Source organism: Pinus tabuliformis, chromosome 9, assembly GCF_031772625.1.
Source record: "Pinus tabuliformis cultivar Carrire ecotype Pingquan chromosome 9, CPIR1, whole genome shotgun sequence".
NCBI lineage: Eukaryota > Viridiplantae > Streptophyta > Pinopsida > Pinales > Pinaceae > Pinus > Pinus tabuliformis.
In genome coordinates, this window is record NC_142307.1 from 1,330,748,873 (window position 1) to 1,330,768,443 (window position 19,571).

Genomic DNA, 19,571 nt, shown 5'->3' on the forward strand with positions numbered 1-19,571 from the left:
AACCAGTTTGGGAGATAATAAAATAATTAATATTTTTAATGGAGTTCCTAAGATTGAACTTAGGAAAAAATAAAATATTAACGTGAATTAATATAAAACTGAGTTAGAATGGTTCAAAAGTCATGGATCAAGCCAAATCTAATCTTAGCCGTTGATTAGAGATTTAATATCGGTCGTTGATGGATCAACGAGAAAGGTATAAGAGCAGGCTTGAGGGTCAGTTGGAGAACACACCAAGAGAGATCAAGAACTCGATTTTCTGGGGCAGGGTTTGCTGAGGAAATTGAGTGAAGTGATCTGAGTTGCAGTTAAGGGGCAGTGAATACATAACAGAGAGGCATAATTAGTATCGGGAGGATCAATGCAGAAGCCAGGAGAGGTTGACGTAGAGCCAGCTAGAGTCCACACAAAGGCAGCCAGGAGTTGTGCAGAGCCAGTGAGGGCCAGCGTGTGAGATGTAGAGGCTCCATGGGCTGACGCACAACCCCGAGAGGCTGACGCAAGCCTTAGAGGCAACGCTGGGAGATTTTCGTCGGACAGATTGGAGCTGGAGAGCTAGATATGGTGATGCAGAGAAATAGATGTTGTATTGTTACTATGGGATCGTTCATCTGGTGAATTTGCTGGAATATCTGTCTCTGACTAAGAGGTACTACTGTCGAGGGCATTCTCTGTTGGGTGAGGCATTTCTGGTACCCAGGTTGTATTCTGAAACTAAATAATAATAAAACCCTCTGAATAGTTGCACCGGTTTTCCCGCATTGGGTTTTTTCGGGGACTTTAGTCCAAAAACAACGGTGTCACTTATGTGCTTGTTTCTTTCAGTTTTTGATAGATGTATCTGTGCCTCTCTTGTGAATAGGCTTTTAGGATCACCTCTTATCCTACCATTGATCCATTCAATTTTGTGATTGTTATTATAATAGATCTCCTCCCATCGGTGAACGTTCGTAAAGAGTAGGGAGCCTTAGTCAAGGTGACAGTGGAATATTGCTCCATTGTTGCCCTTAATCTGGTAGTAGCCCTCCAAGGATCCCCTTTTAGGACCCCTTCTAGTTTGAGCGATTACAAGCCCCACCTTGAGTAATTGGTCCTCTTGACACTCGTATAAATAGAGCATCATTGACCTTACTTGGAGACCATCGCATCACATCACACATTACATCAAAAGTGGTTCATACATCTTTGAAATTGCATGTTGACTTCGCACATGTGAATGAGGTGAAGGATTTCTGTTTTGGCCGAGTTGACTTTTTGTTTTGGGCAAATGATCTCTCAAAAAATCAATAGTTATTTTCTTGGCTTTGATCTCACCTTTCTTATACCTTCCCTTGACAACAATAGGAGCATTTTTTGAAGGCTCAGATACCTTTCCTTTTACATATTCGAAGACATCATGTTCATCCAAGGTTACTTCTAACCTGATCTTCCAAGCAACAAAATTAGGTGAGCCATTGAACTTCTCTACATCCTGGAAGTATGAGGTAGACTTCTTGACCAAGTAGCTTTTTCCAATTAGATTCCTTCAATGATTGCTTTTGTCTTTTGTCTCTTTGGGCTTGTCTTCACCTCAACTATGATACCATGTTAATTTTCCACTGTTCTATGCTTAGCACAATCATTTATTTCAATTCTTCTTCAATCAACAATTAATCTATTAGGTATAAATTCAATCTTCTAGTAACAATAAACAATTGTAGATAGAACAATAAATCCAATGCACAATAGAAGACAACCAAGAACAAGAGAGATTGTGAAAATTTCAACTCACTGCTGAAATCCTATTGCAGCAACTGGAAATAATTTTTCTAATTGTTAATTAATTTAACAATTTATTTGCTACGACAAATATCAAATTAATCACATTGCAACCTTCACAAATAAAACTCCGAAAAATAATGACGTTGGAAACTGAGAAAATTCTAGCACACACACCATAAAATGACACTGTCATTTTTGGACAATTGACCCTTGGAAAAAACCCCAACTTGGGAAAACCAGTGTAGCAGCTGAGGGTTTTATTATTATGCAACAGTGAATTTTGAGTACAATCTATGGATGCCCAACTGGCAATGCAAACAAGAAAATCTGGGCAAAATTATCTAAGGGAATTACCCTTCTTCCACAAGCAACCCCGACACAACTTTCCTTCAGAAACTCGTCCTCTCGGAACCCTCACGCTGGCCTCTACACAATGCTTATGCTAGCCCTATGCTGTCTGGCCTGCAACTGCCTCTGATGAAGTCATTCTTCCTGTCTCTATTAAGGAAATCACTTCTTCGACACTCTAGACCCTCTGTGTGGCCTCTGGAATTGAAAACGAATTTTCCTCCAGCTAAATCGAGTTGCTCTTCTGAAGCCCCACAAGGGGGAAAACCCTTTCAAAATTCTTCTTCTATTAGATTGTCATCAAATGTTCGGTGCAGAGATACAATATTCCAATTCATGAATAATGAGTCAAAGGTCAACAAATTTGACTATCCAATTCAACTAACCAATATCCAACGAGAGATGAGCCCAAAAGTCAAATCTGATCCAAAGTCAAAGTTTGCAATTATGGTCAAAGTCAACAACAATTGTAGCAGCGCTAGCAAGTCTATAGTCAATGGTCAAAACTCCTCCAAATCAACTCAGTGAACAATCAAAGGATTGGGCTTTGAATGCTGGTGAAAGTTCAATCAAAATAGTCCCAAAATAGTGCCTCCAAATATGGTCAAAGTCAAACTTTGACCTACAAAACCCCTTGCCATGCAATTTCGGTCAACCTTGATCAAAGTAACTTGGAAAAGTTCGGTCAACCCTTCAGTCAATTCGGCCTTCCAAACAGATATGAAATTTGGCCAACACAAGTCAAAATGTCCAAAATGAATCGAAGTCAAACAGTTTGAAACAAATGTCAACGCTGGTCAACAAATCCTCCCTCTATCTCCTTCACACATGTGGCCTTATACCTATAATTCCAGAGCTATACGAACCATAGAAGAGAAGATATGAACGATGTGATGATGTTGGACATTGATGTGACATTAGGTCTATTTATATGTGTCTTGGGGGGTGAAATTAGCTTGCCCAGGATGACTTATACTTTTTGTGCACTCGTGGGATTCACCTTAAAAATAATATTTTTCCTTGACCAAATTAAATTCTTCCAAGGGCTAGGAGGGGCTTCTCTAGATGATGAAGGCTTCCCAGTGGAGGGAATTTGTCCCTGAGCTACCAAATTAACATGTTGACTCTGTTTGACTTGGGCTCGTTTGACTTGGATTGGGAAAATTTATTTATGTTTTGGGAGGCTGCATTGACAGAGGTTATCACTGAGATTTTTTGGGCAGGTTGACTGAGGTTGACCGCAAGTCCGACCTGAGATTTTCTCTCTCCTTTGACCGAGATTTTGCTATTGCTTTGACTAGGCTTGATTGAACACAGGATGTCGAGTTCATTCTTGTTTTGACCGAACTTTCTGAGCGTACCGATGACATTGACTGGTTAGGTATGACCGTTCACTGTTGTTGACTGTGCTTTCATAGGGCAGAAATTTGTAGACTGGTACCTTTGATCAGATTTGAATTTATCTCTCACTGTTGACTTATATTTGATTGGTTGATTTTGCAAGTCAAAGCTTTGACCTTGACTGATTGTCTGATGTACTATTTGGACTATGTATGTCATGCTAAACATTGATTGATTAATGGAAGAAGAAGAATTTATTAAAGGGTCTTCCTCCTTGTGGGGTTTTTCCTTGGTCTTTGACCAAATATTTGTCTCATTGTACTTGGCTATCTTCTAGTGTGCATTTATTGTTTATTGTTCTATCTATAATTGCTTTACTGCGTCGAGTTGATTGGAATTGACGAAATTGTTTTAAAGTGATTCTAACAACATAGAACACTATGGAAAATTAACACATGTTGTCATGATGGAGTAACCCCATATTCATGTATCTAACGAAATGGACACTTGTCGATTTATAAGTTGCCTTGGATATTCCATTGGAATAGTTTGTCATAACAGATTAGATAAACCACTGAAATTCTAACTATGAATGTTATTTCCCTCCAGATGTCAGATTATTTATTTTCTATTTTTATGTTTAAATGAATAAATTAGTTTAGGTGTGAGAAACATATGGTAGAAATAGGTACACACACCATCCACAATACTATCCACAATAGACACAAAATTTTCCTTGGTAAACACTCATGGGAGAAAACCCATGTAGAATGTTAGGTTGCTTTGCTCTGTTTTCTATGGTATGGAAAATGTGCAAGTACAAAGAAAGAGGATTTTGTATGATTGTTTGCATGGTTTGAGGATTGTTAGTACAAAAACTAGTAGGCCTAGTGCAAGGCCTCACTAAGCAACCTAGGTGTTATGGCAACAAAGAGATTAGGCACCATTGTCACCTCAATGGCCTCTCTCTTGCTATTATGGGGTTGGTTGTTATCCCCAGAAGGGAAGCTTCCCTGGCAAGACTTAGAGGTTAGATGACTAGGGTTCCAAGCCAAGTGCCTGTTTAAGGATCTTGCAGATAAATCACCTATAAAAGTCTCTAATAAAGTAGGGCTCAAGGGTGATTGGAGTCTAGTGGTTATGGGAGAAGGTATCGGCAAAGCCTTAGAGGCTAATATAAGAGTTACAAATGTTCAAGTACACTTTCCACCAACCTCAATAAACTAGAAGAAGGCTATTATAAACTTGGGTTTTATGGTATGTAGATTTACAATATGCAATTGCATATAACAACAGAGAAATAACCTCTTAATGATAAAATCAACAAAGGGGATAAAGAGTCAAGACTATAAAAAAGGTAAGCAAGGCATAGGTCAACATAATTTTTTAATGCTTGAAATTGCATGTAACGACAATAAATATCTAGATGTCAACCACATTTTTAGGGGTAAAACAAGCAATTAATACTATATTTTGTCGTTTCAATTTATCAAATGGAATTCCTACGAATAAAATGTTGAATTTTGTAGCTATGACCTGTCTTAATAATTAATAGTTTTAGCCCTTGATGCATATGTAATAATAAATATAAGGCACGTTCTTCATGACCTTTTCAAAAAAGAAAAGATATGACATGTTCTTCATGTCAGTTTTAAAAGAGAAAATTTGAATTTTTCGCTCCAGAGTCCAAACAAGCCAAGTCAGCGCTCCTCCTAGTCAAGTTTGCCCCAGTCAAAGAGGCATCCATTTGGCCAGCTAGACTCGTATATGTAAAGGCAATTCATCCTCCAATAACCTGTGCTGCTCCCAGGTGGTTGTGGAGACACAAAGAATGGCCTCATGGGTCTCTAGTTGAATCAAGCAATCTTGTGCTCCATCTATAAGGGCCCGAACAATGATGCAAGCCCTCGCTTGTCTCCCTAGATGAGACAAGACCCATCTAGGCCCTAGACCAACTACGAAGTGTGCGTTCCAAGTGTGTGGTTGGCTGGGCAATGTGGTCCAAGTGCATCATCATCATCAAATAGGGTGGGCAATAGGGTGGGATATTAGCCACTCCTACCTAGGAAGGTAACACTAACAAGTTCAAAGCTCTAATTTTGGAAGGGAACCCTTGTTTGAAGTGTCAAATTGGCCATTACTTGCAAGCTTGGTTCATTTAGATGCAAAATATGATTAAATGTACTTGATGATGTAGATGCTTGCAATGGATATTGTGTGTAATTGGCAATGGTCTCATCATGGTTTAGGCATCTTAATTGGTGATCAAGTCCTTCAGAGGAGCATATTGACACCCACAGGTGAGGCATTGAGACCCATGGGACTCTAAGCAATAGTAGAGCATTACACATAGCCATGGGCACCTCCAACACCCACAACAGTTCAACACTTTTCCCTACATTGATTACTTTTATGGGATGATGCACCTGGACTAGGCATGCCCCCTAATGGCTTAGCCCTTCATGAGGGTTGGCATATGAACCTGTGCTCAGAGGAGGATAGTCTCATACTTTGAGACATGGGAGGGCTACGACCACCTTGAGAGCTGTCAATGTTGGAGGAAAGGTTGGTATTTTTACCACTTGGGGACACACGAGACCACTTTTGTGTTGTAGAACAAAAATGGGGTTCACAGAGGGAGATTGTCAGAGATCTAGGGGCCAACCCCTATAGGATGATTTTAGAGGGCTTCTACACATTTCATGGCACCTCTAGCCCTCAACGTAAGCCCTAGAAGGGCCTATGCATGCATGATGTCATCATTTATTACTCCTACGACTCACACGTGTGGGAAAGTGTTAGTTTATTTCATTAGCTACTAGATCAGCTTGTGACTGAGAGTATTACTTGCCCATTATTTTATAGATTTGAGGGGCTAATAGGCTAAATTAGAATTCAGCCTCCTCATATAAATAGAGGAGGCCTTCATTTGTATCTCATCATCATGAAACACTTGGAATTTTGGCCTTTATGAGGAATTCAATCTTGCCTTCTGGAGTAATTGGTTTCTATGAATGCATTTTGACATTTGGAGCAAATTGTTTGTCTTTGGAGCTATTGTCTTGGATCAATGGATGGAATCTTTGCATGTTATCTTGTAAGTGAACTTATCGTTGAATATTTATTTTCTTTATGTCTAATGTACGAAATATGTTGAATCTAGGGTTTTCTATTGTTCTCTAAGTTGTTGTAAATTTGTTAAATGCTATTGAGATGTCACTATTGCATGCATTACTCATGAATAACATGTGAATGTATTTCCTAGTGGTGAACTTTAACTAGCTCTCCCACAAATCTCCTTGATCCATTGCCTAGGTAATTGTTAGGGTTTTTGGTGCTAGGGCATCAAGAATTCGGCCTCCTTAGCAACATTTTGGTCATTCAATCAAATCATAGACTCCATTCTCCCAAGGGTCTAGGCACTAGCCTCCTTTGTTAGTGATCAATCTTATTTTTATCCATAAATTCTTCTTTTCTAAATTTGGCCCCTTTCTAACCAAGCTTTCTACCTAGGGCTTGGTGTGAATCCCTAGGTAAGGTACATTTGTGGGATTGGAAAGCATAAGCGTAAAGAGGAGGGTATTTGCCACAAAATATCTTCCTTTGGTGGGCATCCATTTCATTCTTGTCTATAAATTTCTTTGCCCTAGTTGTTTTCTCTAAGGTAAAACCCTAGTCTAGTCTCGCTTCAACTTAGGGGCTTGTTTGAGGGTTTCATGAACCTTGATCTATCTGATATTCATTGTTTGAGACCATTTCTCTTTGCCTTGACCTTCGGCCATCCCAACACTCAACTTACCAATCAAGCCCTAGGTCTTGTGCTTTATCTCATAGGCCTTTATCAAGAAAGCGAATTGCCTCCTACTGAAGCCTTGAGCCTAAATTGTGCGTTTCTTGTAGAAGGCCTTGTTGAGTTACATTGTACCCTAACCTTAAAATATCCATTAGATGAACTTGTCACATACCGGGACTCCTCCCATCGGTGAATATCCGTAAAGAGCAGGGGGTTTTGGCTGTGGTGACAGTGAGCCACTACCTCATTGTTGTCACTTGATCTGGTGTTAGGCTTGTAGGGTGCCCCTCCAAGGCCTGCTAGATTTTGTGGCAACACATACTAAAGAAACACACTTTTATCTAAAAATACATTAGACCAAGTTGATCTTCACTAAGTCCTAAGTGTCTAAATATCCTAGCATGTCTAGTCTTTCCTAAATAAAAAAATTGGGTGCAATCTTCCATGGCGGAGACACTACGAAAACAAAATAATAGCCAACATTAGAGGCACCAAACCAGTGAGAACTCAGAAGAGTGTAGTGCCAAATGTGTGTGGCTGAAAGTTGTTGACCATATCCAAGTGGGGAAATATGCATATATCTGCAGTTGGCCTCCTATTTGCCTGATGTTTGTCATAATCTCTATTTTTAATTTTTTTGATACCATGATGCACCTTTGACTCTTGTGTCTTCTACTCATGAGAAATGTTGTGAAATGTTATGGTTATGATGACCTGGAGGAGGAGACATGTGTCCTTGTAAAGGCCTCTGGTAATTGCACTATACAGAGGTGAGTGTGGGTCATGTCAATGAATGCCATCATTGCTGGCTAGCACTTGATCTGGGGAATTTTGGAATGAAATGTTATTCCTGCTGTGTAATATGTATAGTGCCATCTTATCTTGGCTTATTTCATTTATTGTTTCTTTCATAGTCGAATATTGTTTATCGGATGCAATCTTTTATTGTTTATGTCAGGACGCTTAGCTCTGTCAATGATCAACCTTAGTAGTAATACACAATGATTGGTGAAATGATAAAATCCTGTTTAATCGATTATTTTTGCTAGTCAAGATTTAGTTTGATTGCAAACACAGTTGTTATGGACACTTTTCTAGGCACAATTTTTGGAAAATATTTCTCAGGAATATATATTCATTTGGCTTGAAAGCTTGTTCGGTTAGAGATGGATTCTTGTATTTCTGTGTCTAATTTTTTTTGCCATTTTTTGAGTTTGCACAAAAAGTTTTTAATTGACAAATTATGTTGTGAGTTACTGATTTATAAATTTGCAGGTAAGCTATGACTGGAGTAAGGGTGCAGAGAATCATAATCCAGCCACTGCTAAACACTATATTCTTCTCCATGTTCCACAGGTCTGTGCATGGAAGTTATGATCTATTTATGATGTCAATGCATCTCATCTCACTGTAGAGGAACTTATTAGATAGATATAATTATAGTGAAATATTTCTTGGCTTGAAAATCATTTCATGTATTTTTTAATGACGCAATTTCCTTTAGACTTCATAAATATTTCTTTACAGTTCTAAAGCATTTCAACGATGCAACTTCATTTGTAGATGCATACATAGAGTATTTAAACACTTGTTGGCTTCAAATGCATGTGCTATTTAGGTTTTCAGCAATACTAAATAATGAAAATTCAAGTCCTATTATTTTTCTTAGTCCAACATTTTGTAGGCTATAGATAGCAATTTTTGAGTTTCAGGGCTACGAGTTTAGGGATGACTCGAAATATATTTTTGAAAAGTTTAGGAGTTTGAAGAAAAAAGCATAAATTACCCCACTTGACATGTGGAATATTAAGAAATTGTAAGTTAAGCTGTTGAAGTGGACCATTTGAATTTGAAAATAGAAAATTCTTGAGGAGAATTTATCATTTGAATTTGAAAATAGAATATTTTTCTGCGAAGATTCTTGATTAGGACTTTTGGATGAGTTTGAAAATGGACTTGAAGAAACAATCTTCAATATGAGCTATTGGGGATTAGTGTTTATGTGAAGTATGTTCGCTTTTCACAAGTCAACTGTCAAACTACTCAAAGAACATGATAAGGTCAGAAAATATGTTACAATGAACTATGAATGCATGGTGGAGATATGGTAAATTCTGGAATTATTGAGAGTATACTTGATAGTTACTTTTCTGCTAGATTGAGTACGTTTCAAAATAGTGCACAAACTAAGGATATAGTAGTCAAGATGTATAAAGGAAAAGAAGAGGATCAAGAGCACTGTAATGAACATAAAGATGTAGATTAACATCAAATAATGATAATAACTACAAAAATACTTGTTTAAAACCGTGACACTTCCTAGCTAAAAGATTTTACCTATGAAAGGAAAGTGACCCATCAATCATCGTGACTAATCGATGCATATAAGTACACCATCACAATGCATTGTATAAAGCGTTATCCATCTTATTCATTTTATATGTATCTGTAATATATGAATATAATTATTTTTCCTTGTGTTGGATATTCCTCAGTAAATGAAGTTTGTTCATTTCATTGGTATGAGAGCCAAGTTTTAGTCTAGGCCTTTGGCCATGGTTTTCAGACCCACATCTGATTCTGACCTTTGGCCACTCTGTTCAGCAAAAGCTTCTTTTGTTGATGTCTTCTACAATTGCTTGGTGTCTTAGCATGTGGAAGACATTATTTGACTTCTTCAGGGGACTGCTCTAAGACTTCTATTATAAGACTTCTACAAATATCAAGATATGCACCAACCTCTGCTTCAACCTTCTACAGGACTGATATTCAGGTCTGCTACGAAGACAACATCAAGATCTGTTTAAGAGTTACTTTAAGATCTGCTTTAGATTAGCCCTAAGCAAAGATTTCTTTTGCGGTAAGATGGCCTAGAAAACTGTTGATTTTTTTGTGCAATCAAGACTAGTATAGTTTTTCAAAATTGATAACTACTTCCAATGATATGATCAATCTTCTTATAGCATTCCAATCATTAAGCACTGATACATGAAAAACTTCAACCATTCAGTTTCATCAATCGAGCAATAGAGATCACAATGATCAGTAAAACAAGAGACAAGAAGACACCAGAAATGAGGCTAGCAGCTAGGGCAAAACCGACAAGGGGAAAACCCAACCAATCTTTCCTTATGAGAGAGAATTCAATTCATCAATAATACATCAGAATATTCCAACAAGATTCCAAATCTGACCTTAATATTTCCAAGTAAACACTACTCAAAGGAGAGAGAAGAAAGTCAATGCTGGTCAAAGTCTAATGTGCAACAGAGAGGCCTAATTTCAGCCTAAGGTAGCTCAAAACAGGAGGCCAAAATTTGGTCTCAAAGCCTCAGTTAAACAGTCCTCTGAAATGCTCGGTTAAAGCCTTTGTCAAACCTGTGGTCAAACCAAGTCGACAAACCAGAAAAGTGGTGAGACTTCAGTCAAACAATGTCAACGTATCTGTTAGGATATTTCAACACATAAGAAATAGTTAAGTATAACTTGGTCTAGTGTAGAGTTAGGTAAAGTGTGTTTCTTTGCTATGTACTTTTGTAACTTACAATCTGACGGTCACAATATGTTCTAGACATGAAGTGATTCGACAATTCATTCTCTCCTCGGTATTACCGACACTTGATCCATGGCTTAACACCCGATTGGTCCATGACCTCTATTTAAAGAGCATGGAGGGTCATTTGTAAGATGACCATTCATAAGAGAAGCTTATGTAATTTTTGTTTTTTTTTTTTTTTTTTTTTTTTTACATTAATAAATTCCCTGAAGTGGCCGTGTTGGCTCAGGCCGTGGACTGTTTCTCTCTTTGAGGGTTTTAACCACGCCAAGAATACTGGTGTATTGATCTGTGATCTGTTTGTGAGCGGTGTCCTTTGATGTTCTATCTGAGGAACTTACCCTGTAAATTCTTACATGGTATCAGAGCTATTTGAGGGCCGCATCCGTTGGTGATCCAAATCCGAAGCCAGTACAACTGCATCCGACTGTCGTGTCCTAGATCTACTGTTTCTAACCGCTTTCGGGCCGAGAGAATTGCTCTATTGTGTTAGGAGCATTTGTTCTAGTGAGGAACCCCTTTCATTTCATAAGAAAAGGTTTCTGGTAGTCTTAATTACGTCATTTTTAAGATCTGGAGGTATACAATCTTTATTTGTAGTTTTAGTTATTTATCTCTCTGTTTATTTCGGTTTATTTATCTCTCTGTTTTTTATTACTAGATCTATATGTTTCATTTTTGCGTATGCTCTTTGCCCCGCGACTCTGTGCGATTTGGGTAAATCAGAAACAAAAAGGAATGATTTTTCTCATGCGTATGCTCTTTTCTGCTGCACCTTAGTGTGATCTCGGAAAATTAGAAACATTGAGGAAAATATTTAGTTTCTGACGAAATCTAACTTCAAGTCGTAAAGTTTGGTTTTTTTTGCATGTTCGTTTTGGGTTGTGTGATTTTTTGTTTGGTAATCAAAAAGGGCTTTCTCAAGTAAGCACGCACTCCAAAGCTTCAATGGAAAAAAAACCTTCCTCTTACTTAAAAGCTTTAGTGGTCCAAAGTTACTTTATGAGAATAGAGGTCTTGGGTTCAAGTCTTTCTTTTTGTTGAGTTACTTTTTCAAAAAGCACTTGTAACTTATGTTTTAAAGTTACTTTATATAAAAGTGTTCTCACCCATTATAAAAAGTGAGTCACTTATAATTCTAAAGTCTCTTTATCTTTTATTTAAGTTACAATTTAGTGGGTAGCTCATAAAGTACCATTGTAAAAGTGAATTTCTCTTATTTATAAGAGTTTATCACACAATTTCTTTTTAAAGGTGAGCTAATTCGATTAAGTTTGAAAAGAGGGGGGATTTTTTTTAAAATATAACATTATCATTCAATTGCGCACATTCACGTACTTCGTTGGCATCTTCAACAACTTTTTTCTTCGAAAATCCATAACTTCTTCATCTGGAAGCCATTTTCAGAGCTGTTTTTTGAATCGGCCTAATTTTTCGAGATCTTTCCATTTGAACATTTAGTTTCAACATCAACAGCTTTAGTTTCTATTAAATGGAAAGTCCATGCCAAGTTATTCTTGATAGCACCAACTACTTCCAATGGGTGTCCTACATGGAGGATTTACTTAGTAGTAAAGGTCTTTATAGAATAGCCTTAGGCCAAAAATCTAAACCTAAAGATGAAGATAAGGCAGTCAAATGGGAAAATAAGCAAGATCAAGCATGTGGGTTGATAGTGTTGTCTATTTCTCTAGACCTTAGATTCCATATCGCAGAACATGATACCCTTGATGAAGCAATGAAACAACACAATAAGCTTTTGGAATTAAAAATGAAATTAGAGCCCATCAACTTGAAAATGAGTTGCTTACATTGGACCCCAATAAGTTTTCTTCCATAGAAGATTTTTTGTCCAAGTTCAAGACCCTTGACTTCTCTTGGAAGGTGCTAAGGTTAAGAAAGAAGATGGTAGCCTTATCTATTCCATTCTTACTAAGCTAAGTCACAGGACACGTCCCTCAGGGTCACGTTTCCCGTATTTAACGTGTCGGACACGAAATACGACCTAAAACATATCCAAAAAGGTTTTTATCGTGTCCTCCAATCTCGACACACGTTTTTGATGTGGCCAAATGCTTTTTCCTCTTAGGACACATGTCCCACGAAAAGTCACTCATAAAACTCTCACATGGTTCATTTTTTTGGTTTTTTCGGTCATTTTTCGCTGTCAAAGCTCACTGGAGTCGTTGCCATGTTGAAACTTGGTCATTGTTTGCTCGCTGGAGTCATTGTTGTGTTGTGTTGGAAGTTCCTTCAGCAATTCCCAACTATCAACTTCACATCGACCTGGGTCCTGGAGAATAGTGTTCATCGTTTGGAGCTCGTGGTTTGGAGCTTAAATTTCTTGTTTTGGAGCGTGTGGGGGCTAAGTCAGCATTTTCTTGTATTCCATATGCCCATATCTATATAATTTGTATCAATGTATTCAAGTGATATTCAGGTGTCGACTGCCATTCACGATTTTTAACTTTTGAAATAGCTTTCTTCATGGTCTCTATAGCTCAATTCATTTGCTTGTTCTCTAAATATCCATCCACAAACATTTCTAATGTTTTGAAATTTAGTTTTCCTCTTTTTTCTAAAACATGTTCAAAAAAAGACTCTACGGCTTGCCTTTTCAATCACTCCTTTTGTGATAAAGGCATCAATTATTACATTGGGCACTCTAATATCATAACTTAGGCCATCGAATTCCCACTCTTCAAAACATCTTTCGGCTCCCTCATATCTCCAAGTTTGACCAATGAAGAAAGCATGCATATATAGCCATTGCATTGTTTTAATTGCAAATTTCAATGGCTGCAAAGAGTTGACTTAAATATATAGAGCTCTAACTAATTGAGTTTGTCTTGCAATTTCCCACATTTTCTAGGATGTGCAGCTTGAGCAAGTCAGATTCATATACTAGTCAACAAGAGAGCTAGCACTGTCGAGAAGGAAATATCAGCGTTTGATGTCTCATGTGAAATATGCAGAATGCCCCTGCTGAGATTCTTGATTTGGTTCTCAATTTGTTTAATAAGTTAATAACATGAAGATTCAAGAATGAATATTGAACTATGAGCAATGAAAATCATTGATGTAGTAAATTAATAAACTAATACTATATTTCAGTAACTTAATATGGATCAGGAAATTTATTTTAGTATTATATATATATATATATATATATATATATATCAAATGTGTCCCTCGTGTCCTATTTCAGGGGTCCCTGTGTCTCGTGTCGAATACTTGTATTTACGTGTCCTCCATGTCTCGTGTCATCTTGCAATGTGACTTAGTTACTAAGTTAAGACCAGCCTACTCTGTGTTTGTTTCCACCTTCCATTCTATTAGAGAAGCCTTTATTTCTCAAGGACAAGCCTACAAGTCCCCCTCTTTTGATGTCTTTTGTGATTCTTTAATAAGAGAATAAGAAAAACTCTTACATCTTGGTCTTCTTAATACTGGAAACTCTTCTAAGAAAGCCATAGCAGCCCAACAATAACCAAATTTAAAGAATCCTAAGAAGTAGTATCATAAAAAGAATGGTTCTTAACCAAACAAAGGGTACTAAGCACTTTCAGTCTCAATAAAATGAAAAATCAATTCAACAAAATGATAAGGCAAATAAAAACAAAGGGAAGAAGACTGATAGACATTGCAAATTTTGTAATCGAAATGGCCACTTAGAATCCAAATGCTTTAAGAAGATGGAAGCCTTGGAAGCAACAATGAAGAAGCATAACATCCATTTGGAGCACTCTTCAACTTCAACTTCATCTTTAGGAATAACACTTTCTGCATGTGGTTGTCAAGCATCTCGATCTAGTTATGCACTAAATGTACCTTCTTCTTCTTCTCATTCTCATGAGTGGCTCATTGATTCTAGAGCTTCTTATCACATGGCCAAAACAAAGCCATTTTTTCTTCTTTAAATGATTGTAACACCAAAAATATATATGTTGGTGATGATAGATCTCTTAGTGTTGTAGGGACTGGAACTATTCATCTAGACAATGGTCAATTTAATAATGTATTATGTCTTCCAACCTTATCCTGCAACCTTCTATCTATATATCAGATAACTCATTCAGGTGAAGGTAAAACCGTTGAATTTTTACCTCATGATATTGTAATTAAGGACCTAAGAGATCCTAGATAGATTTTAGCTACTGGAATTGTTGATGATTCTACAAGGTTGTATAAGTTTAACAACTTTGGGTCATCAACTCTTCTCTTGTTATTTGTTGCTCATAATAATGAAATGAGCAAACTTTGGCATGAGCGATTTGGTCCCTTAAACTATCGTTCCCTTCAAAATCTATGTAAAGAAAATATGGTGACAGGTCTTCCTATGGTATCTTGCAGAGATGGTGTTTGTTTCGGATGTGTACTCGGAAAACATCATTGGGATAGTTTTGAAAAACGTGCCTCTTGGCACGCCTTAGCCCCTTTACAGCTTGTGCATAGTGATTTATGTGGCCCACTTCTAGTTGTTTCATTCTCTGTCTACAAGTATTTCTTAACTTTCATTGATGATTTCTCCAGACGCACTTGGGTATACTTATTAAAACTCAAGAGTGAAGTATTTAACATGTTCTTGGCCTTTAAGGCCTTTGTTGAGAAACAATTTGGACATCAAATTCTTAAACTAAGATCTGATAATGGCAGAGAATATGCTAACAACAAATTCATCAACTTTTTCACTGAGCATGGAATTCAAATGCAACATACTGTTCCATATACTCCCCAACAAAATGGTGTAGCTGAAATGAAGAATCACACCTTAAAGGAAATAGTTAATTGTATGTTTCAATCTAAAGGACTTAGTCTTAATTTTTCGGCAGAAGCAATTAACTGTGCAAATTACATAGTAATTCACACTCCTACTAAGGTTCTAAAGAATATCACTCCAGAAGAAGCATGGAGCTCAATTAAACCAGATGTAAGTCACTTTTGTGTTTTTGGAAGTGAAGCATGGGCTCATATTCCTGATGAGAAACATAAAGCCTTAGAACCTAAGAGTGAAAAATGTATTTTTGTTGGATATTCTGAAGATGTCAAAGGATATAGACTTCTTCCAACTAAGTCCAAAAATGTTATCATTAGAATAAATGTAAAGTTTTTGAAAATATATCGGCCTACGAGCCTAGTTCAGTTGATGCACCACTTCTCTCTATCCCTTCTACTTTTGAAAATATTTCTTCTTCAGATGATGACAACGAGGATGACAATCCTCCTTCAGCTCCTCGGCTTCCAAAATGGGTCTATGCTACTCGGGATGCAACAGGTTCTCTTGTAGGTGATCCTATAGATCAACAACGTACATATTCTCAGTTCGATAGAGCCTCTTCTTTACTGGCTCAAGCTTCAGCGAATTATGATCCTGACACCTTTGCAGAAGCTTCAAGCCATCCAGATTGGGACGCAACTATGAATGAAGAATATCGTTCATTATTGGCAAATGATACATGGGATCTTGTTCCTCTTCCAAAGGGATGAAAACTTGTTAGATGCAAATGGGTTTACAAAACCAAGTTTGGACCAGATGGAAAAGTTGATAAACATAAAGCTCGTCTTGTTGCTAAGGGTTTTTCACAAGTTGAAGGCATTGACTATACTGAAACCTTCTCTCTTGTTGCCAAAATGAACTCTATCCGCCTTGTTCTTTCCCTTGCTGCCTTTTTCAAATGAGAAGTCCATCAGATGGATGTTAAATTTTCCTTCTTGCATGGGGAATTGCATGAAGAAATCTATATGGAACAACCTCCCGGCTTTATACAAACAAACTCTAGCCTTGTATGTCGGCTTAAGAAATCTGTTATGCTCTTAACCTGCAAGACAATACAAGAATACCAAATATGCGTAGAAATATACCCAAAACATAGAACAGTGAGAAATAACAACAGGTATTTTATTATTCAGAAAGTAATATTCACTTGCCTCTTCGAGGGGGCAACCTCCAATAGAGCAGAGCTCGATTACAAAATAAGACACGATGCTCCTCGCAGGGAGTCTCTATCCTTTATATATGACTCATACATGCAATACCATGGAGCAATACCATGGTTCTTATTAATACCATCTATCTAATACCATGGCCCATTTGCAACTAACTGTGGTCCCGTCATTAAATGCGGGTTAACCACTTACAATTATTAATATGGGCTTTATTGACTCTTTACTTAACTATAACTATGACTCGATCCTACTACATAAATAAGGGAGTTAGGGTGGGACCCTAACATGCCCTTCCCCTTAAGAATAGCCTTGTCCTCAAGGCTGAAGCTGCTGAAACTGCTGAAGAATAGTGGCTGGTTCCCAGGTTGCATCTTCCGGAGAGGTGTCTTTCCACTTGACGAGGACTTCCTTGATTATGCGGCCACGCAGGTGCCGTTCTCGTGTGTTGAGGACCTGTTCAAGTTGGAGCCAGATTGACCCTTCTTCATCCAATTCAGGTAGACTGGTTTGAATTCTGCAATTGTTCCCAATCACTTTCTTGAGGCATGAGACATGGAAAACTGGATCGACTTTTGCAGTGGGTGGCAAAGCTAGCTTGTAGGCCACTTCTCCAATGCTCTGAAGTACTCGATACGGTCTGTAGAATTTTGGAGATAGTTTCTGACAACCCTTGTCTTTGAGTGATGTTTGCTTATATGGTTGCAGTCTCAAAAATACCTGATCCCCTTCTTGAAATTGGCGTTCTGAGCGATGCTGATCTACCTGTTGCTTCATGCGGTTTTGAGCTTGATGAAGATTCTCTCTAAGATGGGCGAGCATGGTTGTGCAGTTCTGTAGGAGTTGATCCATTGCCTGTACCTTTGAGCACCCCTTGATATAAGAAGTAGGTGAAGGAGGGAGTTGACCATAAACTGCTTCATATTGAGTCACTTTGGTGGTGCCATGATAGTTGGTGTTATACCACCATTCAGCTAGAGGCAACCACTGTACCCAAAGATGTTTCTTTTCTGAAGTGAAACACCTAAGATAGGTTTCCAGACATTTGTTGACTGCTTCAGTTTGACCATCCGTTTGTGGATGATAGGAAGTACTGAGTTTTAGTTGGGTACCTTGTAGCCTGAAGAGTTCCTGCCAAAAATTACTGGTGAAGATTGGGTCACAATCAGACACAATAGAAGTGGGCATGCCATGCAATTTGAAGATCTGATCCATGAAAGATTGAGCGACCAAAGTCGGTGTAAAAGGGTGGGGTAGGGCGCAAAAATGAGCATACTTAGAAAGTTGGTCCACAACCACCATGATCACTGACTTGTTTCCTGACTTTGGAAGACCTATAATGAAATCTATAGAAACCTCCGTCCATATTGATGCCGGGATGGGCAATGATTGTAGTGTGCCTGGTGCTTTGACTGTCTCCCCTTTGTGGCGTTGATAGACATCGCATTCCCCTACAAAAGTAAGAATGTCCTTTTTCATGCCTGTCCAAAAAAATGATCTTCTAGTGTGAGCATACGTCTTTTGAAAGCTTGAATGTCCTGCAGTGGGGGATGAGTGCAACTCCGCCAAAATGCGGCGTTTGAGGGTGGATGTTGGTGATATTACGACTCTGTCCTTGTAGCGAAGAATCTCATCCTGCCACGAGTAGCCCTTGGTGGAATTTGGATCCGCCTGCAATTGAGTAATGAGTTGGGAGAGCTAGGGATGTGAAAACCATTCCCTGCGAGCCTCTTCAATCCATTCTGGAATGGGAAGGGAAATTGCGAGCAGGGTATTTTCCTCCTCAAATTGGCGAGATAATGCATCTGCTACAAATATATGATAATATAAATAAACCCAAGAATAACAAGATCAAAATAGATAGAAATGATTCACTTTATTGATTAACCTTTAAGGTAGGGCAACACCATACATTCACTCCTTAAGGAAGGAGAACACTCCACAAGCCATATGCCTGTTCATACAATATTCCTTGATTATTTTTTCTATTTCATTCTTTTGGGCGAACGGATATCTATATGGGCACACATTTGGTGGTTGTGCCCTTGGGACCAAAGTGATGCTATGATCATGTTCCCCTCTCGAGGGTGGAAGCTCATGAGGCTTGTCAAAGACTGGCAGATGGTTATTTTAAATCTGTTGCAGCTCAGGATGAATTAGAAGAGAATTGGGTTCGACAGCCTGGATGGCATTAAATTGAGCTATAACTCCATGATGGCCCTTTTTTAACAATTTTTCCATCCTATGTAAGCTGATGATAGAGGGAGCTCCCACCTTGAGTCCACGGAGGGTATGTGTGGAGTTGTTCTGCTTAAAGCTCATATATAACTCCTGGAAATCCATTGTGATTGGCCCAAGTGTGCGAAGCCATTTAGCACCGAGGACAATGTCGCATCCTCCCATGTGTATGGCAAACATGTGGGTCTTCAATTGATAATCCCCCATTTGAAGTTTGACATTTTCACAGCGACCTTCACATTTCATTGTTCCCCCATCCGCGATTTGGACTTGGAAGTTAGAAACTGCTTGCACAAAACAATGCACTGCTTCTGCGACTCTTTGATGGATAAAATTATGTGTACTTCCACTATCAATCAAGACTACTACTGGGCGGTGCTTAATAAAACCTCTGATTTTGAGAGTTTGAGGTGAAGAAATCCCTGCCAAAGCATGTAGCGAAATAACTGGTTCATCAGGGACATTGCCCTTCTGGTTGTCTTCTTCGTCCTCCTCAGGTTCCTCAAGTGGTGGGGCTTCCTCCGATGAGTTGTAATCAGTAGCATCAATTTGAAAGAATTTGGGCTCCTTGCATTTATGACCTGGGGAGTA

General features: G+C 38.2%; 1 protein-coding gene across 1 annotated transcript in view; it reads left to right on the top strand.

Annotated features, from left to right (window-relative positions):
* LOC149153428 (protein RAE1-like) overlaps positions 1-9,952 on the top strand; it is a 302,126-nt gene extending 292,174 nt beyond the window's left edge. Inside the window, exons 10-11 of the mRNA XM_089440171.1 lie at positions 8,519-8,599; positions 9,848-9,952. Of these exons, the coding sequence (XP_089296297.1) occupies positions 8,519-8,599; positions 9,848-9,937 (171 nt within the window). The 3' untranslated portion in view covers positions 9,938-9,952. The remainder of the gene's footprint in view (positions 1-8,518; positions 8,600-9,847) is intronic.
* The last annotated feature ends 9,619 nt before the right edge of the window (positions 9,953-19,571 follow it).